Source organism: Artemia franciscana, chromosome 18 (genome assembly GCF_032884065.1).
Source record: "Artemia franciscana chromosome 18, ASM3288406v1, whole genome shotgun sequence".
In the NCBI taxonomy this organism is placed as follows: Eukaryota; Metazoa; Arthropoda; class Branchiopoda; order Anostraca; family Artemiidae; genus Artemia; species Artemia franciscana.
In genome coordinates this window covers 28,369,142-28,395,078 of record NC_088880.1, presented here as the reverse complement: position 1 = coordinate 28,395,078, position 25,937 = coordinate 28,369,142, and the positions used below count along the sequence as shown (strand labels likewise).

Below are 25,937 nucleotides of genomic sequence, written 5' to 3'. Positions count from 1 at the left end.
CAATCTTGACAGGGCCTTTTGAGGGTGAGGCTGTTCTTATTCCTCGCATTCCCATGATTCCAACGGATCTGCCTTTTCAATTTAGAAGATTGCAATTCCCAATTCGATTAGCATTTGCAATCACCATTAACAAAGCTCAAGGTCAATCATTAGAAAAATGTGGTATAGATCTTAATACTGATTGTTTTTCCCATGGACAATTGTACGTTGCATGTTCGAGGGTCGGTAAACCTGACAATCTATTTATATGCAGCGACAATTGGACAGCGACGAATGTTGTATATTCGCAAGTTTTACGCAGTTAATTTGTATTGTATCTATCTATCTATCTATCTATATAAAAACGAGTTGTGTGTATGCCTGTTTGTTTGTTTGTAAAAAGAGCGTTTGCATATGATGTCATTATTAGTACATACGGCTTTGTATATGCAGAGACAATGGGAAAGCCAAGAATGTTGTATATTCGCAATTTTTACGTAGTTTAACTCTTGCAGACGAAATGAATGCTTGCCTAAAAAATTCTAATTTATGGCCACATGTAAAAATATTAAAATTAACTACAAATATGCGTGTCCGATTGCGAAACGATGACTCTGGTCAAACAGTAGACTCAATTTCAGGACGTATACAACTACCTGCTGAATTCTGTAATTTAGTGACGTCCAAAAATGAATTGATTGAAAAAGTATTTCCGAACATTCTAAAAAATTATAAAAATAATAAATGGCTAAGTGAAAGAGCGATTCTCGCACCCAAAAATATAGACGTCCACGAAATCAACAATATTGTTTTGACCAAGATTCGAGACCAGGCAGTCCTTTACAAGTCAGTCGACACAGTTTTGGAACCAAATGAAGCGGTTAATTATCCATCTGAATTTTTTAATTCCATAGATCCTTCAGGGTTTCCACCACACGTGCTACAACTAAAAATAGGCGTACCAATAATACTTTTAAGAAATATCAACCCACCAAAGCTTTGCAATGGCACGCGACTTGCCGTAAAAAAAACAATGGAAAACCTAATAGAGGCCACAATCTTGACAGGGCCTTATGAGGGTGAGGCTGTTCTTATTCCTCGCATTCCCATGATTCCAACGGATCTGCTTTTTCAATTTAAAAGATTGCAATTCCCAATTCGATTAGTATTTGCAATCACCATTAACAAAGCTCAAGGTCAATCATTAGAAAAATGTGGTATAGATCTTAATACTGATTGTTTTTCCCATGGACAATTGTACGTTGCATGTTCGAGGGTCGGTAAACCTGACAATGTATTTATATGCAGCGACAATTGGACAGCGAAGAATGTTGTATATTCGCAAGTTTTACGCAGTTAATTTGTATTGTATCTATCTATCTATCTATCTATATAAAAACGAGTTGTGTGGATGCATGTTTGTTTGTTTGTAAAAAGAGTATTTTCATATGACGTCATTATTAGTACATACGGCTTTGTATATGCACAGACAATGGGAAAGCCAAGAATGTTGTTTATTCGCAACTTTTACGTAGTTTGAAACACATATATAAATCTATCTATATTCACAGGTGGGACACAGGACACAACTACAATGGCGCATAATTAATATGGCGCGTAACGACTTACGCGCGCGGGGGGGGCTTGGGGGGCGCGAAGCGCCCCACCAACTAGGTGTTGGGGTGCGCGAAGCGCCACCCCAACAGCTAGTATATATATATATATATATATATATATATATATATATATATATATATATATATATATATATATATATATATATATATATATATATATATGAATATATATATACATATATATATATATATATATATATATATATATATATATATATATATATATATATATATATATATATATATATATATATATATATATATATATATATATATATATATATATATATATATATATGAATATATATATGTATAAATATATATAAATATATATATATATATATATATATATATATATATATATATATATATATATATATATACATATATATAAATATATATATATATATATATATATATATATATATATATATATATATATATTTATATATATATATATATATATATATATATATATATATATATATATATATATATATATATATATATATATATGTATATATATATATATATATATATATATATATATATATATATATGTATATGTGTTGTTTTTGAAGATACTTATCTTTGATACATATTCATTTAAATGCCGTGACTCCTTCCTTTTTTGGCTATTGGCCTATAAATTATTGATATCTACTTTTTGTTTGATTTAGCACTATTGAAGAATACAACTTGTAATAATCAGGGCTGTGGAGTAGGTTATAACTTACAACCCACTCTGACTTCAGACATTTTCTGTATACCGACTCTGACTCTATTCAGCAAAAAGTTATTAAAATACTGTCTCCGACTCCACAGTCCTGTTTTAAAGCTTCGTTTAGCTAGATTTTATAACTTATAATCGACTCTGACTACAGACATTATCATATTGACTCCGATTCCATTCAGCAAAAAATTACTAATATTCCGCCTCTGACTCCATAGACCTGTTTAAAAGCTTCGCTTGAGTAGATTTTATAAACTATAACCAACTCCAAATACAAACATTATCATACGGACTCCGATTGCTTTCAGAAAAAATCTATTAAAACTCCGTCCCTGACTCCATAGCTCTGTTTTAAAGCTTCGTTTAGCTAGCTTTTATAAGTTATAACCGATTCCGACTAAAGACGTTATCATATCGACTCCGATCTCATCCACCAAAAACCTATTGAAACTCTGTTCGTCCATAAGAATTTCAAAAATTAAAAATCTATTGATATCCAAAGACAGCTGCACCTTCAAAGGAATTCTACATTTTGTTATGGCACACATTGAATAAGTGTGCCATATGTTTTTTTTTTAGTTTTTGCTCGTTTCTCACCAATTTTCTGTTTTTTTCTGAAATTTGACACTCATTAGAAGTGAAAACTGAATTTTTGCGCAAGTACCAAATTTTTCTATTTTTTAATATACTCATATGTTTTTAACTTAAAGAATGAAGAAAAGGATTTTATTTTCACTGTGCTTGGTACTTATGAACAAAATTTTATTTAGTCCAGAAAATGACCGCTGCAATTTCTGAACACAAACCTTTGGTTGGCAAACATTTTTTTTATGAAGGTACACAGCATTTCTTTTTTATTAAAGTACCCTAAAAATATGATCCTGCCGTTAAAAGTGTCGCTAATAGAGAAAAAACCGTTTAAAAAACTTGGCAAAGCCCTTAAAGGTATACAAAAAATAAAAAATAACTATCACAAAGAAAACTTAACCTTCTTACAGACCGCAACTTTTAGATGTAGCATGAAAGAATTTAGATAATCACAAGCCGTAGCATAAATTTGAATTTAAATCTTACTATATATTTTCGAAATAAACTGAAAAATTTAAGTAAAAAATCCACTAGATTTTTTTGTAAATAAAAGCGTTTGATCCAAGTTCTGTGCTAAGATTGAATTTTAATATCAATATTCCTTCTCCTTTTTTTTTACCTTGAAATACCAAAGGCAAAGACAAATTGACGCAACCTCCGATCAGGAAAAACCAGAAATTCATTTATAAGTTTGGTGGTTGTTGGTACTGAATTAAAAAGTAAAAGAAGCCTGGTTTAAGAATTTAGATAACCACAAGTCGTTGCAAAAATTTGACCTTAAATCTTACTATATATTTTCGAAATGAATTTTAAAATATTTAGCAAAAAAGTTACGCGTTTTTCTAGCAAGAAAAAAACAAGTATTCGATGCTGGATTGGCGCTAAGATCGAATTGGAATTTAATAATGTCGAATTTACACAATTGCTTATTTATTTTGACGGTTCAACGTTGCAACACTGATAGAAAAGTGACATTGTTCTAAAACTTCATTATTAATTAATAACCACAAAAAAAAATCTTAGAAAATGATGGTTTTCAAAAATGAATAAATTTAGGGCGGATCCAGGAGGTAATTTTTTTTATTTAAATGCCTGTAGTGTTTTTACTTCTTGTATCTTATTAAGCTCCTGTTTCAATAAGGTAAAAAGTAATACATTATTAATCTATTTTATAAAAATTCAAAATAATATGTTCTATTTTTATTTTATATTTCAAAGAATCTAATCAAAATATGATATAGTCGTCAAATTACCTTTGGCATTGGTTTTTGATAATTTGGCATTGACTATATGTTTGTTTTTTCAGTGTTTTCCTTACCATGAGATTGAGGTTGAGTTCGGGATATATTTTAAATCTTGAAGTTGACTAAATGTATTGTCGATATATATTCTATATATATGCATTATATATTAAAAATTCATTAGTTCTTCTCCTCCTCCCCCAACATTGACTTGTGCGTTTTTTTAATTTTGGGATTTTATATGCCTATGACTGTCATAAACCAAAACATATTTCCAATATATTTTACCATAGCATATTAAACCATATTTTATGGTGAAAGTATCTTAAATTACGGAAAGTATCATAACAATAAAAACGATTGTTTTCTTAGTTTACTTTTACCTTGCCATGAAATTCATTGCAAAGCTACTTTGCTTATGATATCTTAATATTAATGTAAAATAACCGTGACTAATTAGCCATAATAGTAATAGCAGGGTTATACGAGTCTTTATGACATAAATATGTGATTTTTGTCAATATGACAATCATTAGACACCACATTATATATTTTATTTTTTCTTGAAGATATCAAGGGAAAGATGGATAAACTTCCAAACCCTGGGACAATGTTGTAAATGCTACATCTGAGCGAGGCAGATCGTTGGAAGAAGCTCTTTCCTTTGCATAACAAATCTGGGACGAATTTCAAAACGTTTTGGCCTCCTCGAAAGATTTACAGGTACGTGATTCAGTATATCTACCATGTCCGAGATTTTCCTTTATTTCCCTGCATAAAAATTCTCCGAAATCTCAAAAAAAATGTCAGTGAAAACTTTCGATTTGTAGTTCATGTTAGCGTTCTTTTGTTTGCGAACGTTCATTTTCGAGCTTTAAACAATCAATTTAGCTTCTTGTTTTTTTACTAGAACAGCGATGTACATGCCCAATGGCACACTTAGCTCTGTGAATAGAAAGCACAGACAGAAACGAAAGCCATTTTAACCATCAAAGATAAAACAAAAGATTAAATCAATGATAATTAAAAACGTTTCCGTTAAAATATTTGGTTATTAATGGGAAAGCCTGTAGAGAGCAAAATTATTAGCTCAATGAGTAACTTATTAAGTTGATTAAATATTAATTACATTTGATCGAAAGCTTTTGCCCCCCCCCCTCAAGTGTCTATCGTTGATCCAATTCACCCTCCTTGAAAAAAAACACAGTAGAGTTTAACAATTCTAATTTTAGTCTGCTTAAAAGGGGGAGCAAAAGCCAGAACAAACAGGTAACTACAATTCCAACATTCTCATTTTTTAAAAAAGAAGTTCAGTTTGACTATCTCATTGAACTCCTCCTACCCCGGTAGCACACACATCTTTTTTATAGGTTAGTTTGCTTTTTAAAGCTTTTTTTGTCAAGATGTGTATAAAAGATTGCATTAGTTATTAAGTTCATTGATAACTAATATAGTCACTTGACCATTTATTGTATTTGATAGGAGGCTTCGGCAACGTTACAGCCACTTGCCATAGAATTCAACCGCATTCCTGTTGAAAATAATACCGGATAATCTTGACAATTTAATTTTTTAAATGCCCCTGAAAAATTGCGCAAAAAACTGAAGACAACGAAAACTACAATTCAAGGATAACCACTCACTTTTTTTCAGGAAGAAGTCTTATTTCTAACAGAATAAGTCTTTTAGAAAAAATGATTGAGCCAAGAGCCTTCCGGTTTATCGTGCCGTAAGCATTTTTAATTTCATATCCAAATACTAGCAAAACATCTTCAAAACATTATGTCCCAGGTAAATATGCCCGATGACCAAAGGTATCGCACTCAACGATGCCAGCACCTAAGTTTTCAAGACGTTTCGCTATCGCGGATTGGCCACTCGCTATCCCACCGGTTAAACCAATCACATGCTGATATATTGGAACATTATCACTCATTTGAAACGGTTTAATTCTATTGCCAAGTTTCTTCTTTCGTAGAGAACTGGAGCTCATTTTATCTTCATCTCCAAGTTCTTTATTTGTGTCCTCGATTAGGCTTATTCGATGGAGTTTCAATGGTGAAAGACCCTTTTGTAATCGCTTCTCATTCACCCTTTGCCCTTCTTTGAGTGTCTCATTGCTCACAACAATCCATTCTAGGTTAGGATCAGAAATGGATGGTCCAAATGGATCATAAATCGGCACAATTTTCGTGCACAGTGATGGTGCAATCAATTTTAAAAACTTCTTCACATACTCGATACGTTCGTTCACTGGTCTAATTAGCTCAAAAAGAGTCTTGCCTTCTATCATTGAGCCATCAGTAATACCAACTGTCAAAGAATTAGAGCACCTCAAGGGTGCTTCACTCAATAACAGCTTATGACCAACATGTATGGAATCAAAGGTTCCACCAAGAACACCGTGGTTAACCTTATTGTTATATTGGAACTCATCTAAGTTACCAACAAGTCTCTCAACGTCTCCATTGATCTCCAATTTTTCAAATGTTGCAAATATTGAGCATTCATGGCATTTTTCTATTAGAACACTAAAAAAATATCACTGTTAGTCAAATCCATTCGCACTTTATTGATGAAAGCTATTGTCTAAGGGGATGGATAAATTGTCAATACTATAGTCACCATACAAAACCCTTCTCATATTTTCTATATAGAGATAAGAAGTGCAATAGCTCTGAGGCAGGAAAGAGTAAAACTTTTTAAATAGATATTAAAAATAGGATACCATCCTTTCTTTCCCCACTTCAGAATTATTTTATTGAACTAGATTTACCACTAAATTTTCATTTTTCGCATCCAAGCTTTCAACAAGCTTCTTGAGTAACTCCACTATGCTTGACGTAGTTTTTTGTTTCATTTGAAAGCAATCAAAAGATGGAATCAAAAGAAAAGCTCCCATGTTTTCTTTGGTGACTTACTTACTTCTCTAAAAGAATCAAAATAAAATTTTGTTTTAGCATTACGTATTATTTTTGAAAGTAGATTTTTGTATTTTTTGAAAGTTGTTTTATTTTCTTCACTTGGGAATGATAACAATTTTTTATATAGACAGTTTTTTGTTTTATTGAGGTCGAAAGGGAGGGCGATATCCACGGTTGAATTGGTTGATTATATTTTCCTTATCGTGTTTTTCTCTGGGGCATGACTCATCAAAAGTAGCATTACATTTTTCGAAGAAATTAGCCATTGCAGAGTTTACTTCTTCAGCATCAAATACACGAGACCAATCGATAATATTCAATTTATTCTTTAAACAATCCATATTTTTTTTTATTGATAATCCGGCGTGATGTTTCTGGTGCTTTTTTTTGTTTGAAGCTGATATTTCACATCGGAAATTAACAAAAAATGATCAGAAAAATCCGTTAAAACAACTTGTGAACACGTGGGTGGTGTCGTTAAAAATATGTTGTCGATGAGAGTTGCACTAGTGAGTGAATCCCGCATCTCAATTATAGCTGGAACTTTTGAAGGATCTGGTTTGATACCATCTGCAGTTATTAGATGTCCAAAATATGGCACGCTTGTTGATCCGAATATGTATTTTTCTGGATTAAACCTTACTCCAACTTATGTGGCCTTCTCTAGGACTTATCATGTTCTTCATCTTTTCCTGATACAAGGATATCGTCAACAATGACGCCAACGCCTTTCAAGTTGCCAAAGGTTTCTTCCATCTTTCACTGGAATTGGTTTTGTGCACATATTAATCCAAATGGCATTCTTTTGTATTTGTACCTGCCAAATGGGGTGTTGAAAGTTGTGACAAGTGAAGACTTCTCAGTTAATGCCAGCATCAAATACCCAGATGTTGCATCAAGCTTAGAGAACTTATTATGGCCATGCATTTTGGCTGCTATATCTTCAAAAGTTGGCATTGGATAATAGGGCTTTTGTATGGACTTATTAAGCTCTCTTGGATCCAAGCATAATCGTAACGAACCGTCTGACTTTTCCACGGCTACGATTGAATTAACCCACTCGGTTGGAGCCACCACTCTTTCAATGATGTCTAATTTTTCCAGGCGCTCTAGTTCGCTTTTAACCCTCTCATTTGAGGCAAAAGGTATTCTCCAGACAGGATTAATGAATGGGATTGCATTCTTTTCTACATGGATCTCTACTTTACCTGGGAGTTTACCTATTCCAGCAAAGACGTCATCAAACTCTTTGGGAATTGGTTTCTTCTGAACACTCTTCTTTGTAGATATGGAAGAAATAGGTGAAGCTACCTTCACAAACCCCATTTCTGCAGATGCTTTGTATCCTAGTATTGGGTTCAAATGTGTATCAACTACAAAAAAACTGAACTTTTTGTTGATAATTCCTTTGTGTCTACAATTTAAAGAGCATACTCCCGCAATCGGAATGCGAGTTCCTCCGTAAGCTACAAGGATCTGGCTTGTCTTGTTTAGTTGTGGTTTGGGTTTAAGTCTGTCAAAGATAAATTTTGGGATAACATTTGCTTCAGCTCCTGTATCAAATTTTGAATAGAGTTTCCCATGCTGAATTATTCAGTTTGATAGCCACAGTCGGTTGGCTTGATTTCTCAGCCATGGCTCCAATAAGTAATGTATCAATATAAATTTCTTGTTCTTGATTTTCATCTGTTCCTTCCATATCAATAGTATCTACTGTTTTGCTACGGCAGACACGAACAAAATGATTTGTCTTTCCGCACTTGGAGCAAGACTTCCCTTTTGCTGGACATGTGTGATTTGGGCCATATGCCCCACCACAGAAGTAACACTTCTTACTTGTTGTGGGTTGGTCATACTTCTTTTGTCTTCTTACATAGTCTAATTCTTGTTTTACATTTGGCTCCTTTACTGTTGTAGGTGACAATGACATGGCTGACATGGATATGAGCTGCTGTTGTGTTGTCTCAAAAGCTCTTGCAATTGTCACTGTAGTCTCAAGAGTAAGGGTTCCACCTTGAGATAATAGTTATTCTCGAATTCTATGTTGTTTCAGTCCACATATTAATCTGTCTCTCACCATCTCCTTCTCAAAATTTTCCGTAAACTCACAGTCTTTGACAAGCACCTTGAGGGCTGTAATGTTTTGTTCAATTGATTCATGCTCCAACTGATCCTGCTTTTGGAATTTATAGCGAGCGAATATAGGATTGTTTATAGGAGTAATGTACTCTTTAAATTTCTTAAGATAAACATCATGTTCGTTTTTTTCTTCTGATGTTAATGTCCAAGTACTAAAAACATCTCGTCCTTTTTCTCCTAGCCAAAGAAGAAGGTATGCACATTATTGTTTGGCATTCTTTCCACTCAGCGGTCCACTGAATATGAGATTTAGATGCTGTTTAAATCTTGTCCATGCTTGTAGACTGGCTAATTCCCAGTTGAATGATGGGCACGGAAGAAGATTGTCCATTTCTGAAACTTCTGACAACATACAACCTATTTTCATTAACATAATCAATGACTGAATCTTGAATCAAATATTTGACACTTTCTTTTCTCTGCAGAGCTCGTCTAATTTTTGTTGAGCTTATTTCATTAGTAATCCATTCAGTCACAAGAAATATATTGTTCTTATTCTGAGTTAAAGCATCCGAATCATAAATGAATTTCTCAGGACAGGAGCCAGCACGCGATATTACAACCATTCCATGGTGGCCAACTATATGATCAATATCTTCATCTAGCCACAAGTTTGGAATAGCAAAGGACTCAAGGAGATCAGCACCACAAACCAGTTTTACATTTAGCTTTTCAGCCTCTTCTTCTTTAGCTGAGCCTACAATATGACTTGCCCACATTGGTGGTATCTCATTTGAAGAGAGCAATGAATTAAGATAGGATTCGTAAAAGTTTAGAGTTGTTCTGGTTCTACTCCAACCAGGGCGAGTGACTTCCCAGTCTGATACTGATATCCAGGAAGAACTAGAAACTGAACGCTGACACATTTCAAGCCTATGCACAGCTGGAGCTAAATCTTTCTTGCCATATGCATCATGCACTGGGGATATTATGCCCCCAAGAACCGAAAATGAACCAAGCTTGTGAAGATGGTCCTTAGCAAGTTCAAAGATTCTCAAGTGTGCATTAGTTGGAGGGTTAAAAGTACCAACAGCAACAAGCGCAACGTGGAGCTTTGATGACATCTCTGAAACAGAATAATGTTTTACTCTCTGTATTGTTACGAAGTATATTAATTTATTAAGCCAATCGACCTGCAACAAAACTGCATAAGCAAACAGCAATCATAAAATAATAAGCAGCAAGAATAAGCATAAAAGCACTAAACACAACATCTCCTTTCACAATAATAATTGTGCTATAAAAGCACACACACAAAAAAGAAAACACTAGCAATTTAAATGTCCATTATCTTCCTTGGCTTAACCACTCTACCAGTTCTTGTTGCTTAGGGTCGTGAATAATCCTCTCCGTTTCTGCTTTCACTGTCTGTTGCTGGAGGGGGTGTTGGAGTTCTTGGGGTTCTGTAGGGACTGTCTTGGAAGATTTCTCCAGTACTACGATTATCGGGAGTCTTTGGAACAGCCTTTTTTGGAGAAGAGGATTGAGTCACAGGAGGGTGAAATTCTGCTGGAAGGTCCTCATCCCCTGTGAATCCGGAAGATTGTTGACCATTTCTGCAAAAAGGACTGGAATTCATAAGATGTAAACAGTGGTCCATTGTCAGACCGACCTTTTTCTGGAATACTATATCTAGCAAAATGGGTCTTGAGCCTCTTTATTACTTCTGAAGAGATTGCCGGTTCGACTCGGTCAATCTCTATGAAACGACTATAGTAGTCACTGGTTACTATGTAGTCTCTTCCGTTGATCTTGCAAAGGTCAATACCCAGGTATTCTTAAGGATACTGTGGGATTGGTGTCGATATCAGTGGTTCTTTCTGATTATTTCTGGACAATTTCCCACAAGCTTCGCAGTTCCGGATCAGATCTTCTATAGCTGAATTCATATTTGGCCAGTAAACGGAGCTTCTGGCTCTTTGCTTTCTTTTCTCCATTCCTAGGTGTGATATTTGCAATTGCTGCAGAATGTTCCTTCGTAATGCTCTTGGAATAACAACTCTATTTCCTTTTAAAATGATGCCATCAACGCTGGACAACTCAACCCTAACATTCCAGTAAGGTTGCATGCTAGCAGAACACTGGTTTCGGTGGTTCGGCCATTCTTTTTGTATGACCGAGGTAAATTCTATCATAATTGGGTCTCTCTTATTTTCTTCCAAGATGATTCCCATCTTCTTATCACTGACTGGGATATTTTTCATAACAGAGTGAACATGGAATTCAATCTCCAGGGAGCATTCTTCATCAAAATGGGGTGGATGCAGTCTTGACAGTGTGTCTGCAACTGGTTAGTCCTTTCCTCTAACATATTGAACCGTAATATTGTATGGCTGCAGCTGAATCATCATTCTTTGGAGCCTGGGAGGGGCTTGGCTTAGTGGTTTTGATTATATAGCCTCCAGTGGCTTTTGATCTGTATGTGCAATGATTCTCCTCCCATAGACAAATTGATGAAATTTTGTACAGCCATAGAGGATAGCATATAGCTCTTTTTCAATCTAAGAATAGTTTTGTTCTGTTGATTTGAGAGCCCTTGATCCAAAAGCAACAATTCCACCTACGCTCAATTCTGCCCCGAGACCATGCTTGGAAGCGTTGGTTTTCATCTCAACAGATTTTGCCTTAGTATCAAAGGTTGCAAGGTTACTACAGATCGAAGTTCTGATTCTATTCATTGCTGTTGCATGTTCATTGGTACACTTAAAGACAGTTTGTTTTCCCAACTCTCTGAGGGGATAGTTTAGAGACGACAAGTTTGGAATGTATTTTGAAATTGCCTGATACAAAGATATCGTCAACAATGACGCCAACGCCTTTCAAGTTGCCAAAGGTTTCTTCCATCTTTCGCTGGAATTGGTCTTGTGCACATATTAATCCAAATGGCATTCTTTTGTATTTGTACCTGCCAAATGGGGTGTTGAAAGTTGTGACAAGTGAAGACTTCTCAGTTAATGCCAGCATCAAATACCCGGATGTTGCATCAAGCTTAGAGAACTTATTATGGCCATGCATTTTGGCTGCTATATCTTCAAAAGTTGGCATTGGATAATAGGGCTTTTGTATGGACTTATTAAGCTCTCTTGGATCCAAGCATAATCGTAACGAAGCGTCTGACTTTTCCACGGCTACGATTGAATTAACCCTCTCGGTTGGAGCCACCACTCTTTCAATGATGTCTAATTTTTCCAGGCGCTCCAGTTCGCTTTTAACCCTCTCATATAAGGCAAAAGGTATTCTCCAGACAGGATTAATGAATGGGATTACATTCTTTTCTACAAGGATCTCTACTTTACCTGGGAGTTTACCTATCCCAGCAAAGACGTAATCAAACTCTATGGGAATTGGTTTCTTCTGAACACTCTTCTTTGTAGATAAGGAAGAAATAGGTGAAGCTACCTTCACAAACCCCATTTCTACAGATGCTTGGTATCCTAGTATTGGGTTTGACTGTGTATCAACTACAAAGAAACTGTACTTTTTGTTGATAAATCCTTTATGTCTACAATTTAAAGAGCTTACTCCCGCAATTGGAATGCGAGTTCCTCCGTAAGTTACAAGGATCTGGTTTGTCTTGTTTAGTTGTGGTTTGGGTTTAAGTCTGTCAAAGATAGATTTTGGGATAACATTTGCTTCAGCTTCTGTGTCGATTATGAATGGAGTTTCCCATGCTGAATTATTCAGTTTGATAGCCACAGTCGATTAGCTTAATTTCTCAGCTATGGCTCCAATAAGTAATGTATCAATATAAATTTTTGTTCTTGATTTCCATCTGTTCCTTCCATATCAATGGTATCTACTGGTTTGCTACGGCAGACACGAGCAAAATGATTTGTCTTACCGCACTTGGAGCAAGACTTCCCTTTTGCAGGACATTTGTGATTTGGGTCATGTGCCCCACCACAGAAGTAACACTTCTTACTTGTTGTGGGCTGGTCATACTTCTTTTGTCTTTTTACATAGTCTAATTCTTGTTTTACATTTGGCTCCTTTAGTGTTGTAGGTGACAAGTACATGGCTGACATGGACATGAGCTTCTATTGTGTTGTCTCCAAAGCTCTCGCAATTGTCACTGTAGTCTCAAGAGTAAGGGTTCCACATTGAGATAATAGTTTTTCTCGAATTCTATGTTGTTTCAGTCCACATATTAATCTGTCTCTCACCATCTCCTTCTCAAAATTTTCCCTTAACTCACAGTCTTTGACAAGCACGTTGAGGGCTGTATTGTTATGTTCAATTGATTCCTGCTCCAACTGATCCTGCTTTTGGAATTTATAGCAAGCGAAAATAGGATTGTTCATAGGAGCAATATACTCTTTAAATTTCTTAAGATAAACATCAAGTTTGTCTTTTTCTTCTGATGTTAATGTCCAAGTACTAAAGACATCTCGTCCTTTTTCTCTTAGCCAAAGAATTATGTATGCACATTGTTGTTTGGCATTCTTTCCACTCAGCGGTCCGCTGAATATGAGATTTAGATGCTGTTCAAATTTTGTCCATGCTTGTAGACTGGCTGATTCCCAGTTGAATGATGGGCACGGAAGAAGATTGTCCATTTCTGAAACTTCTGACACCATACAACCTATTTTCATTAACATAATCAATGACTGAATCTTGAATCAAATATTTGACACTTTCTTTTCTCTGCGGAGCTCATCTAATTTTTGTTGAGCTTATTTCATTAGTAATCCATTCATTCACAAGAAATACATTGTTCTTATTCGGAGTTAAAGCATCCAAATCATAAATGAATTTCTCAGGACAGTAGCCAGCACGAGATATTACAACCATTTCATGGTGGCCAGCTATATGATCAATATCTTCATCTAGCCACAAGTTTGGAATAGCAAAGTACTCAAGGAGATCAGCACCACAAACTAGTTTTACATTTAGCTTTTCAGCCTCTTCTTCTTTAGTTGAGCATACAATATGACTTGCCCACATTGGTGGTATCTCGTTTGAAGAAAGCAATGAATTAAGACAGGATTCGTAAGAGTTTAGAGTTGCTCTGGTTCTACTCCAACCAGGGCGAGTGACTTCCCAGTCTGATACTGATATCCAGGAAGAACTAGAAACTGAACGCTGACACATTTCAAGCCTATGCACAGCTGGAGCTAAATCTTTCTTGCCATATGCATCATGCACTGGGGATATTATGCCCCCAAGAACTGAAAATGAACCAAGCTTGTGAAGATGATCCTTAGCAAGTTCAAAGATTTTCAAGTGCGCATTAGTTGGAGGGTTAAAAGCACCAACAGCAACAAGCGCAACGTGGGGCTTTGATGACATCTCTGAAACAGAAAAATGTTTTAGTCTCTGTATTGTTACGAAGCAGATTAATTTATTAAGCCAACCGACCTGCAACAAAACTACATAAGCAAACAGCAATCATAAAATAATAAGCAGCAAGCATTAGCATAAATGCACTAAACACAACATCTCCTTTCACAATAATAATTGTGCTATAAAAGCACACACACACAAAAAAGAAAACACTAGCAATTTAAATGTCCATTATCTTCCTTGGCTTAACCACTCTACCAGTTCTTGTTACATAGGGTTGTGAATATTCCTCTTCGTTTCTGCTTTCACTGTTTGCTGCTGGAGGGGGTGTTGGAGTTCTTGGGGTCTTGGAAGATTTCTCCAGTACTACGATTATCTGGAGTCTTTGGAACAGCCTTTTTTGGAGAAGAGGATTGAGTCACAGGAGGGTGAAATTATGCTGGAAGGTCCTCATCCCCTGTGAATCCTGAAGATTGTTGAGCACTGTTGGCTTCAGTACTGGACCGTGGTTGCAAATGGGCCTGATTTCTGCGATAAAATGTACCATTTTCGGCTTGTATGAGGTAAGATCTTGGAGATACGCATGACGTCACTACACCTTTCATCCAACGTTCACCTTCCTTTGACAGCTTAACCCAAATGGGTTGGATGTCTTTTAACTCTATTAAATCTATAGAAGCCTTGTCATAGTTCTGCTTCTGTCTTTCTTGTCGACTAGTTCTTACTTTGAGGAACTTTGTCTTTGGAACATTATTTGGCTCCAGTTGCTGCCGAGTACAGGGAAGGATGGATATTAAACTTTTACTCATAAGAAGCTGGGCAGGTTATGCCTCACCGTCTATTGGAGTATTCCGATATTCTAAAAGACCGAGGTAGGGGTATGTATTGGACTCTATAGCTTTTAGCATGATCCTACTCGCTATATCCACGGCCTTCTCAGCATGGCCATTAGACTGCGGGAAATTTGGACTTGAAGTCAGATGCTGGATGTCCCATTTCTGCAAAAAGGACTGGAATTCATAAGATGTAAACAGTGGTCCATTGTCAGACCGACGTTTTTCTGCAATACCATATCTAGAAAAATGGGCCTTGAGCTTCTTTATTACTTCTGCAGAGGTTGCCGGTTCGACTCGGTCAATCTCTCTGAAACGACTATAGTAGTCACTGGTTACTATATAGTCTCTTCCGTTGATCTTGCAAATGTCAATACCCAGGTATTCCCAACGATACTGTGGGATTGGTGTCGATATCAGTGGTTCTTTCTGATTATTTCTGGAAAATATCCCACAAGCTTTGCAGTTCCGGATCAGACCTTCTCTAGCTGAATTCATATTTGGCCAGTAAACGGAGCTTCTGGCTCTTTGTTTGCTTTTCTAAATTCCTAGGTGTGATACGTGCAATTGCTGCAGAATGTCCCTTCGTAATGCTCTTGGAATAACAACTCTATTTCCTTTTAAAATGATGCCATCAACGTAGGACAACTCATCTCTAACATTCCATTAAGGTTGCTTGCTAGCAGAACACTGGTGTCAGTGGTTCGCCCATCCTTTTTGTAAGACCGACGTAAGTTCTGTCATAATTGGGTCTCTCTTATTTTCTTCCTAGATGATTCACATCTTCTTATCACTGACTGGGATACTTTTCATTACAGAGTAAACATGGAACTCAATCTCCAGGGAGCATTCTTCATCAAAGTGGGGTGGATGCAGTCTTGACAGTGTGTATGCAATTGGTAAGTCCTTTCCTCTAACATATTGAACCGTAATATCGTATGGCTGTAGCTGAATCTTCCATATCAATAGTATCTGCTGGTTTGCTACGGCAGACACGAGCAAAATGATTTGTCTTTCCCCACTTGGATTAAGACTTCCCTTTTGCTGGATGTTTGTGATTTGGGTCATATGCCCCACCACAGAACTAACACTTCTTACTTGTTGTGGGTTGGTCATACTTCTTTTGTCTTCTTACATAGTCTAATTCTTGTTTTATTTTCGAATCCTTTACTGTTGTAGATGACAAGGACATGGCTGACATGGACATGAGCTGCTCTTGTGTTGTCTCAAAAGCTCTTGCAATTGTCACTGTAGTCTCAAGAGTAAAGGGTTCCACCTTGAGATAATAGTTTTTCTCGAATTCTATGTTGTTTCATTCCACATATTAATCTGTCTCTCACCATCTCCTCAAAATTGTTCGTTAACTAACAGTCTTTGACAAGCACATTGAGGGCTGTAATGTTATGTTCAATTGATTCCTGCTCAAACTGATCCTGCTTTTGGAATTTATAGCAAGCGAAAATAGGATTGTTCATAGGAGCAATATACTCTTTAAATTTCTTAAGATAAACGTCAAGTTTGTCTTTTTCTTCTGATGTTAATGTCCAAGTACTAAAGACATCTTGTCCTTTTTCTCCTAGCCATGGAAGAAGGTATGCACATTGTTGTTTGGCATTCTTTCCACTCAGCGGTCCACTGAATATGAGATTTACATACTGTTCAAATTTTGTCCATGCTTGTAGACTGGCTGATTCCCAGTTGAATGATTGGCATGGAAGAAGATTGTCCATTTCTTAAACTTTTGACACCATACAACCTATTTTCATTCACATAATCAATGACTGAAACTTGAATCAAAAATTTGACACTTTTTTTCTTTGCGGAGCTCGTCTGATTTTTGTTGAGCTTATTTCATTAGTAATCCATTCAGTCACAAGAAATATATTGTTCTTATTCTGAGTTAAAGCATCTGAATCATAAATGAATTTCTAAGGACAGGAGACAGCAGGAGATATTAAAACCATTCCATGGTGGCCAACCATATGATCAATATCTTCATCTAGCCACTAGTTTGTAATAACAAAGGACTCAAGGAGATCAGCACCACATACCAGTTTTACATTTAGCTTTTCAGCCTCTTCTTCTTTAGCTGAGCATACAACATGACTTGCCCACTAAGTGTAATAGTATCTGTTAAAAATCTTTTTATCTAAAAGATAAAAAGATTTTCTAACTTCTAAGTTATGCTCCATGATTCTAGTTAAACTAGGAGAGACATAGCTTACGTCGTTGAATAGATGCCTGTTACATACTGAGCAGAGTTGAATTCAAAATATTTTGGTCGCACCAGAATGTATAGGTGCTTTCAATTCGATTCAACTTATTCAAATAAAGAAATTAAACATAATACTAATAATAATTCGGATTCTCGAAGCAAACTTGTTGAAGACCATAACAACAAAAATTGAAACTAAAAAAAAAGAAAAAGAAAACACGTATAATTAAAACAAAGAAATGAATATTTGCGACACTAAAATCACTAAATAAGGGCAACAATGTACTATCATCACTATAAGGGTATACATTTACTGAGTGGGAACTATGAAAAGTCTCCACGAAAGATTGCTCCTACTAGTTTAGGTGACTTGGGTAGTTACCCTGAGGGTTAATGGGATAAATAAGTCCAGAATAGATGCGTGGAAATTACTATACCTAATCAATCAGTCATAGTCAGTTTTAGTGAGCTGATATATTGGTTTCGTTTGATTAGAAGATATTGCATTTTTATAGATATATCTCTGAGTAGTGCTCCAGGTTCTGTTTTCGAATTAAAACTCCAGATCACTATAAATGTTGTATTCCCATTCACAATTGAACTATCCACTAATGAGCAGTAAATATGAATTCAATATTGAACTCAATTCTTCCACAACTAGTCTCTATTGCAAATGAGTCGCATCGAGATATATCACATCCATCCTTAATTCAAATGTTTCTTGAATTTCTTTTGTCTAAATTGGTGCATTTCCCATAATTTTTCTTCTACTGATTCTCTCGACTTGTCCTTTACTTATACTTTTCTACGAGAGGAAAAATAAGGTGAAAACTTTGGACAATTTTAAAGTTCAAACTGGGAAATACATGACTCAAGTCTTTTGAAAAATGTCTGCAATTTATTGAACACAGTTGAATTTATTCAATATTGAATTCAAGTCTTCCAGAAATAGCCTGTTGCGAATGAGCTGGATCGGGATTTATCACTCCTTCCTTAATTGAAATATTTCCTGAATTTCTTTTGTCTAAGCTGCTGTGTTTCCCCTAGTATTTCTTTTACTGATTCTCTCAGCTAGTCCTTTACATTGACATTCGTCCTCTTTCTTCGGCTGTAGAGGAGAAAGATCTGTTGGATGGATGAATCTAGCGTTGGCAATATCAAACAATACCCAATTTTTTTTTTTTTAAACCGGGAGATGTATGACTTATGTCTTTCGACAAATGTCTGCTATTTATTGAACACAGTTGAAGTTATTATATTTACGGTTGTGCCTGATTTCACAAGCGCTTTAAAACGAATATTTACGACCCTAAAATCACGAAATAATGAAAATATTTTATTATTGGCACTTAAAGGGTACAATTACTGGGTATATAAAGCCTCATGCTTGAAATTATTCTATCATTCTTAATATTAAACTTAATGAAAAATTGGCCTCCTTCTTGCTTTTCGACCATTTTAATCCTAACAGTGTTCTTCGAACGAGTTGCTTGCGTTTCCCTGTAAAAATGACAATTGGGTCAGCTGCTTTTAGAAAACCAGGAAATTCATGCAAATTGAAATTTACATTCTTTGCATTGTCCTGGATGAATTTTTGTTTTTCGTATGACAGCTTTGTAATATTTCGCTTCAATATTATTATTGATTAAATTTAAATTACTGTTTTATTTACAATAAATATGCCACAAATAGCATCTGTTCCTAGTGAGTCGCGTGGAGATTTATCCCATCCTTCTATAACTCAAATATCTCCTGAATTTGTTTTTGTCTATATTGCTGCATTTCTCCTGTTTTCTTTTACTTATTCACCCCTCTTGTCCTTTTCATTTACTTTGCTATGAAACGAGAAATGAAGTGTAGAGCTTGGTATGCTAGTTTCTGTTGTATCCTTTTTCTCCGCCCGTCAGTTAAAAGGATTCGTCGGATCGATGAATTTAATGTTGGCTATATCCAACATCAACCTACTGGCCTACAAAAAATTACCTCTGATCATTGCTTCATAGTTGGTTTTTTACATATTATGAAGCTAATAGAAAAATTTTAGTTGTCTCTTCTCAAATTTAGATAAAAAGATTTTTTCACGTCTAAGTTATGTTCCATGATTCTAGTCAAACTGGGAGAGACATATCTTACGTCGTTGAATAGATGCCTGTAACATGCTGAGCAAAGTTGAATCCATATATATTTTGGTCGCACCAGAATGTATAGGTGCTTTTAATTCGATTCAACTTATTCAAATAAAGAAATTAAACATAATACTAATAGTAATTAGGATTCTCGAGGCAAACTTGTTGAGGACCATAACAACAAAAATCGAAACTCAAGAAAAAAAAACACGTTTAATTAAAACAAAGAAATGAATATTTGCGACACTAAAATCACCAAGGAAGGGCAACATTGTACTATCATCACTATAAGAGAAAAAATTTACTGGGTGTGAACTATAAAAAGTCTCCACGAAAGATCGTTCCAACTGGTTTAGGTGGCTTGGATCGTTACCCTGAGGGTTAATGGGATAAGTAAGTCCAGAAGAGAGGCGTGGATATGTAAATTACTCCTAAAGATGTATGCCAGCCTCCTTGATGGACGGCCTCTAGTTACCCTGGCAGAGGTAAAAAAAAATTCCATGTGACAACTGCTGTTTGGTAAACACAGCATATAAAGGCTAGGTAAAGTAAAAAACAAATACTCTTGCAAAGAAACGAGATCCTACTGACTGCATAATTCAACAATAAAAAAGTCTTCGTCCTTAATTCCATTAATATTTTAGGATATCGCAGCAAACTGAAAAGCCATTGATGTGGATGCGGGTTCTTTTTTATTCTTTCTTGCCTAGCAAGACAAAATAAGTTGCAAGATGGGTGGTTTTTATCGCAGTTAGCACATCTAGATGTAGCCCTGCATGGTCTATTTGCCGTAGAAATTTTTGCTCCTATGAAAATCGGCACATTAGGGAGTATCAACCGGACAAGCTTGTTGAGTGGATGGAGGACCGAAATTTGAAACTGTATTTTTCCCGTTTTGTGTATTGATATTACCGAAAAGATTCGTCTCCAAGCTTCACCCCTTCCTTTAAATAAATAGGTGCAAGAAAAGTCTTCAAAATCGAGTTTTACGGAAAGAGATAGTCCAAATCTCTTCGCATTTTTTAAATGCCGTTTTGAATGTAAAGTATATCGTTGTCTACGCCGGTTGGTGCACCTCGTATTGTTTCCAAAAAAGCCTTAGAAAAGCAATTTAGTAGCAGTACTAGTCAATTTTTCATGCAGAATTTTTCATGCATCTATATATATAAAAATAAGTTGTCTGTCTGTGTGTCTGTCTGTGGATCAGGTGACGTCATGTTTCTGTGTTGACTGACGTCATGAAATTAGTTGTCGTCATTTTTGCTTTGACGGTGACGTCATTCAAGATATTTAAGACTTATGTTCACGTAGAAATCTATTAATGTTTAAGTATACAATGACTGATGAACTTACCATGGCAAAAGCCGATGAAGATACTCAAAGAGTCTATGCCAAAAAACTTGCTGCTGATAGAGAAAGTCAGAAAAGAAAGCTGGTCGTCATGATTTATTTATTACATTTACATGTAATCAATCTTGGGACGAGATACTGCAGCTTTTACTTCAAGGACAATCAGCGGTTCATAGGCATGACATTACGGCCCGTGTCTTCCGGCAAAAGTTGAAATCACTGATAAACTACATTGTAAAACTTGAAGTGTTTGGGTCAGTGCGATGCTGGATGTACTCAGTGGAATGGCAAAAACGATGTTTGCCACACGCACATATACTAATCTGGCTACATAAAAAAATTACTTCGAACGAAATTGATGATGTGATTTCCGCTGAAATACCTGATAAAAATGTCGATAAGGGGTTACATGATATTATTGTAAAAAATATGATACATGGACCTTGCGGTGCACTGAACGAAAATACACCATGCATGGCCAAAGGAAGGTGCACAAAGCAATATCCTCGACTTTTAGTATCAAACACAATTACTGGCAATGATGGTTACCCACAATATAGAAGAAGATCTACTGAAGATGGCGGTAAAACAACAATAATAAAGAAGCGTAACGGTACCACCATCGAAGTAGATAACCAGTGGGTTGTTCCATATTCCCCATTATTATCAAAAACATTTAATGCACACATAAACGTTGAATACTGTAACTCCGTAAAGGCAATCAAATACATATGTAAATACGTCAACAAAGGCAGTGACATGGCAATTTTTGGCTTGCAGCCCGAAATCAAAGATTTCGATGAAATCGTACAATATCAGGCTGGAAGATACATAAGCAGTAATGAAGCTGTTTGGCGAATTCTTTCATTTCCGATACATGAACGTAGTCCAGCTGTTGTTCACTTAGCGGTACATTTACAGAATGGTCAACGTGTTTATTTCACGGAAACCAACGTGCAACAAAGAGTCCTGAATCCACCGGATACAACATTAACAGCTTTTTTTTCGCTTTGCAAAAATGATTCTTTTGCAAAAAAACTGCTGTATACTGAAGTGCCTTCGTATTACACGTGGAATACTAAAAATAAAGTATTTGAACGTCGAAAACAGGGTAAGTCAGTCGACGGCCAACCTACCATCTTCAAAGATACCACGATAGGAAGACTCTACACCTTTCACCCCAATCAACATGAATTCTTCTTTCTACGCCTGCTTTTGGTGAATGTACCCGGTCCGACATTCTTTGAGTATTTGAGGACTGTAAATGGTACTATACATGACACTTACCGTAGTGCATGCCAAGCTCTGAATTTATTGGAGAATGACCAACACTAGGATAACTGCATCAATGACGCGTGCGAAACGTCAACCCCAAGTCAAATTCGTGCATTGTTTGGCATCATTTTAACAACTTGCTCTCCATCAGCTCCTACAGAGTTATGGGAAAAATATAAGTCAAAAATGTCCGAAGATATACTCCATCGAAAACAGTTAGAGACGTCAGATATGACTTTTGATTTTACATCAGAAATTTATAACTACACTTTAGTTGTTATAGAAGATTTGTGCGTACGTTTGGCAAACAAACCTCTTCAGGATTTGGGAATGCCTTCACCTAACCGTATCGCTGATGTTTCGACATGTGTAGAATTGGATCGTGAACAAAGTTACAGTACGAGTGATCTATTGTCGTATGTACAAAATAACATTTCCCAGTTAACGTAGGAACAAAAAGACATTTATGATACGATAATTCATTATGTCGATAACAAAGTTGGAGAAATTTTCTTTTTGGGTGCGCCAGGAGGTACTGGTAAAACGTTTGTGATAAAACTGATTCTGGCATCAATTCGATCAAAAAATGATATAGCGTTGGCGATTGCGTCGTCCGGAATAGCCGCAACATTGCTGCCTGGTGGAAGAACTGCTCATTTCGCTTTGAAATTGCCTCTGAACTTGCATTCTACAGAAACTCCCACGTGCAATATTTCCAAATCATCTGGGATGGGTAAAGTATTGCAGCAATGCAAACTTATTATTTGGGATGAGTGCACAATGGCACACAAAAAATCGCTCGAGGCTCTGGATCAATGCTTAAAAGATTTGCGAGGGAAGTCGAAACCCTTTGGCAGCACATTAATATTGCTTGCGGGAGATTTCAGGCAAACATTACCTATAATACCTAGATCAACTCCTGCAGACGAAATGAATGCTTGCCTGAAAAATTCTAATTTATGGGCACACGTAAAAACATTAAAATTAACTACAAATATGCGTGTCCGATTGCAAAACGATGACTCTGGTCAAACAATTTCAGGACTTATACAACTACCTGCTGATTTCTGTAATTTAGTGACGTCCAAAAATGAATTGATTGAAAAAGTATTTCCGAATATTCTAAAAAATTATAAAAATAATAAATGGCTAAGTGAAAGAGCGATTCTCGCACCCAAAAATATAGACGTCCACGAAATCAACAATATTGTTTTGACCAAGATTCGAGACCAGGCAGTCCTTTACAAGTCAGTCGACACAGTTTTGGAACCAAATGAAGCGGTTAATTATCCCTCTGAATTTTTAAATTCCATAGATCTTTTAGGGTTTCCACCACACGTGCTACAACTAAAAATAGGCGTACCAATAATACTTTTAAGAAATATAAACCCACCAAAGCTTTGCAATGGCACTCGACTTGCCGTAAAAAAAACAATGGAAAACCTAATAGAGGCCACAATCTTGACAGGCATTTGCAATCACCATTAACAAAGCTCAAGGTCAATCATTAGAAAAATGTGGTATAGATCTTAATACTGATTGTTTTTCCCATGGACAATTGTACGTTGCATGTTCGAGGGTCGGTAAACCTGACAATCTATTTATATGCAGCGACAATTGGACAGCGAAGAATGTTGTATATTCGCAAGTTTTACGCAGTTAATTTGTATTTTGGAACCAAATGAAGCGGTTAATTATCCATCTGAATTTTTAAATTCCATAGATCCTTCAGGGTTTCCACCACACGTGCTACAACTAAAAATAGGCGTACCAATAATACTTTTAAGAAATATCAACCCACCAAAGCTTTGCAATGGCACGCGACTTGCCGTAAAAAAAAAACAATGGAAAACCTAATAGAGGCCACAATCTTGACAGGGCCTTATGAGGGTGAGGCTGTTCTTATTCCTCACATTCCCATGATTCCAACGGATCTGCTTTTTCAATTTAAAAGATTGCAATTCCCAATTCGATTAGCATTTGCAACCACCATCAACAAAGCTCAAGGGCAATCACTAGAAAAAAGCGGTATAGATCTTAATACAGATTGCTTTACCAATGTACAATTGTATGTTGCATCTTTGAGGGTCGGCAAACCTGACAATCTATTTATACGCACAGACAATGGGACAGCGAAGACTGTTGTATATTCACAAGTTTTACGTAGTTAATTTGTATTGTATCTATCTATCTATCTATCTATATAAAAACGAGTTGTGTGTATGCATGTTTGATTGTTTGTAAAAAGAGCGTTTGCATATGACGTCATTAGTAGTACATACGGCTTTGTATATAGACAGACAATGGGAAAGCCAAGAATGTTGTATAATCGAAATTTTTACGTAGTTTGAAACACATATATAAATCTATCTATATTCACAGGTGGGACAAAGGGACACAACTACAATGGCGCGTAACTAATATGACGCGTAACGACTTACGCGCGCGGGGGGGGCTTGGGGGGGCACGAAGTGCCCCACCAACTAGGTGTTGGGGTGGCGCGAAGTGCCACCCCAACAGCTAGTAATTACATAAAAACTAGGGAGTTTGACAACTTAAATAAAGCAGTAAGAAACTTCATCATTTCTTCTGAATATTTTTCAGAAAATAGCTTATTGATAAATGGGCTTTTTAACTATTATAATCCTAACAGTGTGGGTAAATAAAGCTCTCTCTGCCTTCCAGTTAGCACCGCAAATTTGTGATATTTCTTCTCAATATTATTCTTATTTGAATTCAAGTTCTCCACAAATACTCTCTGTTACGAATGATTCGCGTTGAAATTTATCGCATGCTTCCATATTTCAAATGTTTCTTGACTTTCTTTTGCCTATATTGCTGCATTTCCCCTAATTTTTCTTTTACTGATTCACCTAACTTGTCCTTAGGATTTATTTTCCTACGAGAGGAGAAATAAGGTGAAAACTTCGGTTTGCTATTCACTGTTGTATCCTCTTTCTTTGCCCGTAGAGGAGAGAGCTCGGTCGGATAGATGAATCGAGCGTTGGCTTCATCAAAGAGTACCCAATTTAAAAAAGAGCCCTAATCATTGCTTCTTAGTGGAAATTTTTGCATATTATGAAGTTAATGTGAAAATTTTTATGTTTGATCTGTGAGACTCATGACACGTCGTGGGACAAATGCTTGCTATTTATTGAACATCGTTGAATTTATTATATTTATGGTCATACCTGAATCCATAAGCTCTTTGAAACAAATATTTTTGACCCTAGAATCATTAAATAACGACAATATTGTATTATGGGATCTTCAAGAGGGTACAACTACTGGGTATAAAAAGTCATGCCGCAAAAGGTCAGTTCTTATGCTTTTGGTGGCTTGGGTTGTTTACGTGCAAATAATTTTCTTTGCATAATTATCGCTAGCAATTTGCTTTTTTAGAGCCCTTTAATCTACAAATAGTACAAGATCATTATTTTGCATTGGTACCAGGATCACCTGTGCCAAATGGAGGCTTATGCCTGGACGCATAATATTATTCTTTTCCAACTCTTGGATTTTATTTATTAGAAGTTCATAATTATGATTGTTATTTATATAAAGTTTCTAAAATTTTAAACTTTTTCAAGTCCAAAACATATTCTAAATTCTCT

The 25,937-nt window shown here is 35.9% G+C and overlaps 1 protein-coding gene and 2 long non-coding RNA genes across 3 annotated transcripts in view; 1 reads left to right on the top strand and 2 right to left on the bottom strand.

The window, feature by feature from the left end:
* LOC136038836 (uncharacterized) overlaps window positions 1-25,937 on the bottom strand; it is a 343,955-nt gene that overhangs the window by 138,702 nt on the left and 179,316 nt on the right. The gene's annotated exons all lie outside the window — the stretch shown is intronic.
* LOC136038837 (uncharacterized) overlaps window positions 1-25,937 on the top strand; it is a 306,828-nt gene that overhangs the window by 172,913 nt on the left and 107,978 nt on the right. Inside the window, exon 3 of the long non-coding RNA XR_010620326.1 lies at window positions 4,748-4,901. This is a non-coding gene — a long non-coding RNA (uncharacterized LOC136038837). The remainder of the gene's footprint in view (window positions 1-4,747; window positions 4,902-25,937) is intronic.
* On the bottom strand, window positions 9,502-10,879 carry LOC136038971 (nicotinamide/nicotinic acid mononucleotide adenylyltransferase 1-like). The gene has a single exon (XM_065722490.1). The coding sequence runs from the start codon at window positions 10,303-10,305 to the stop codon at window positions 9,502-9,504; it is 804 nt and encodes a 267-aa protein (XP_065578562.1). The 5' UTR covers window positions 10,306-10,879.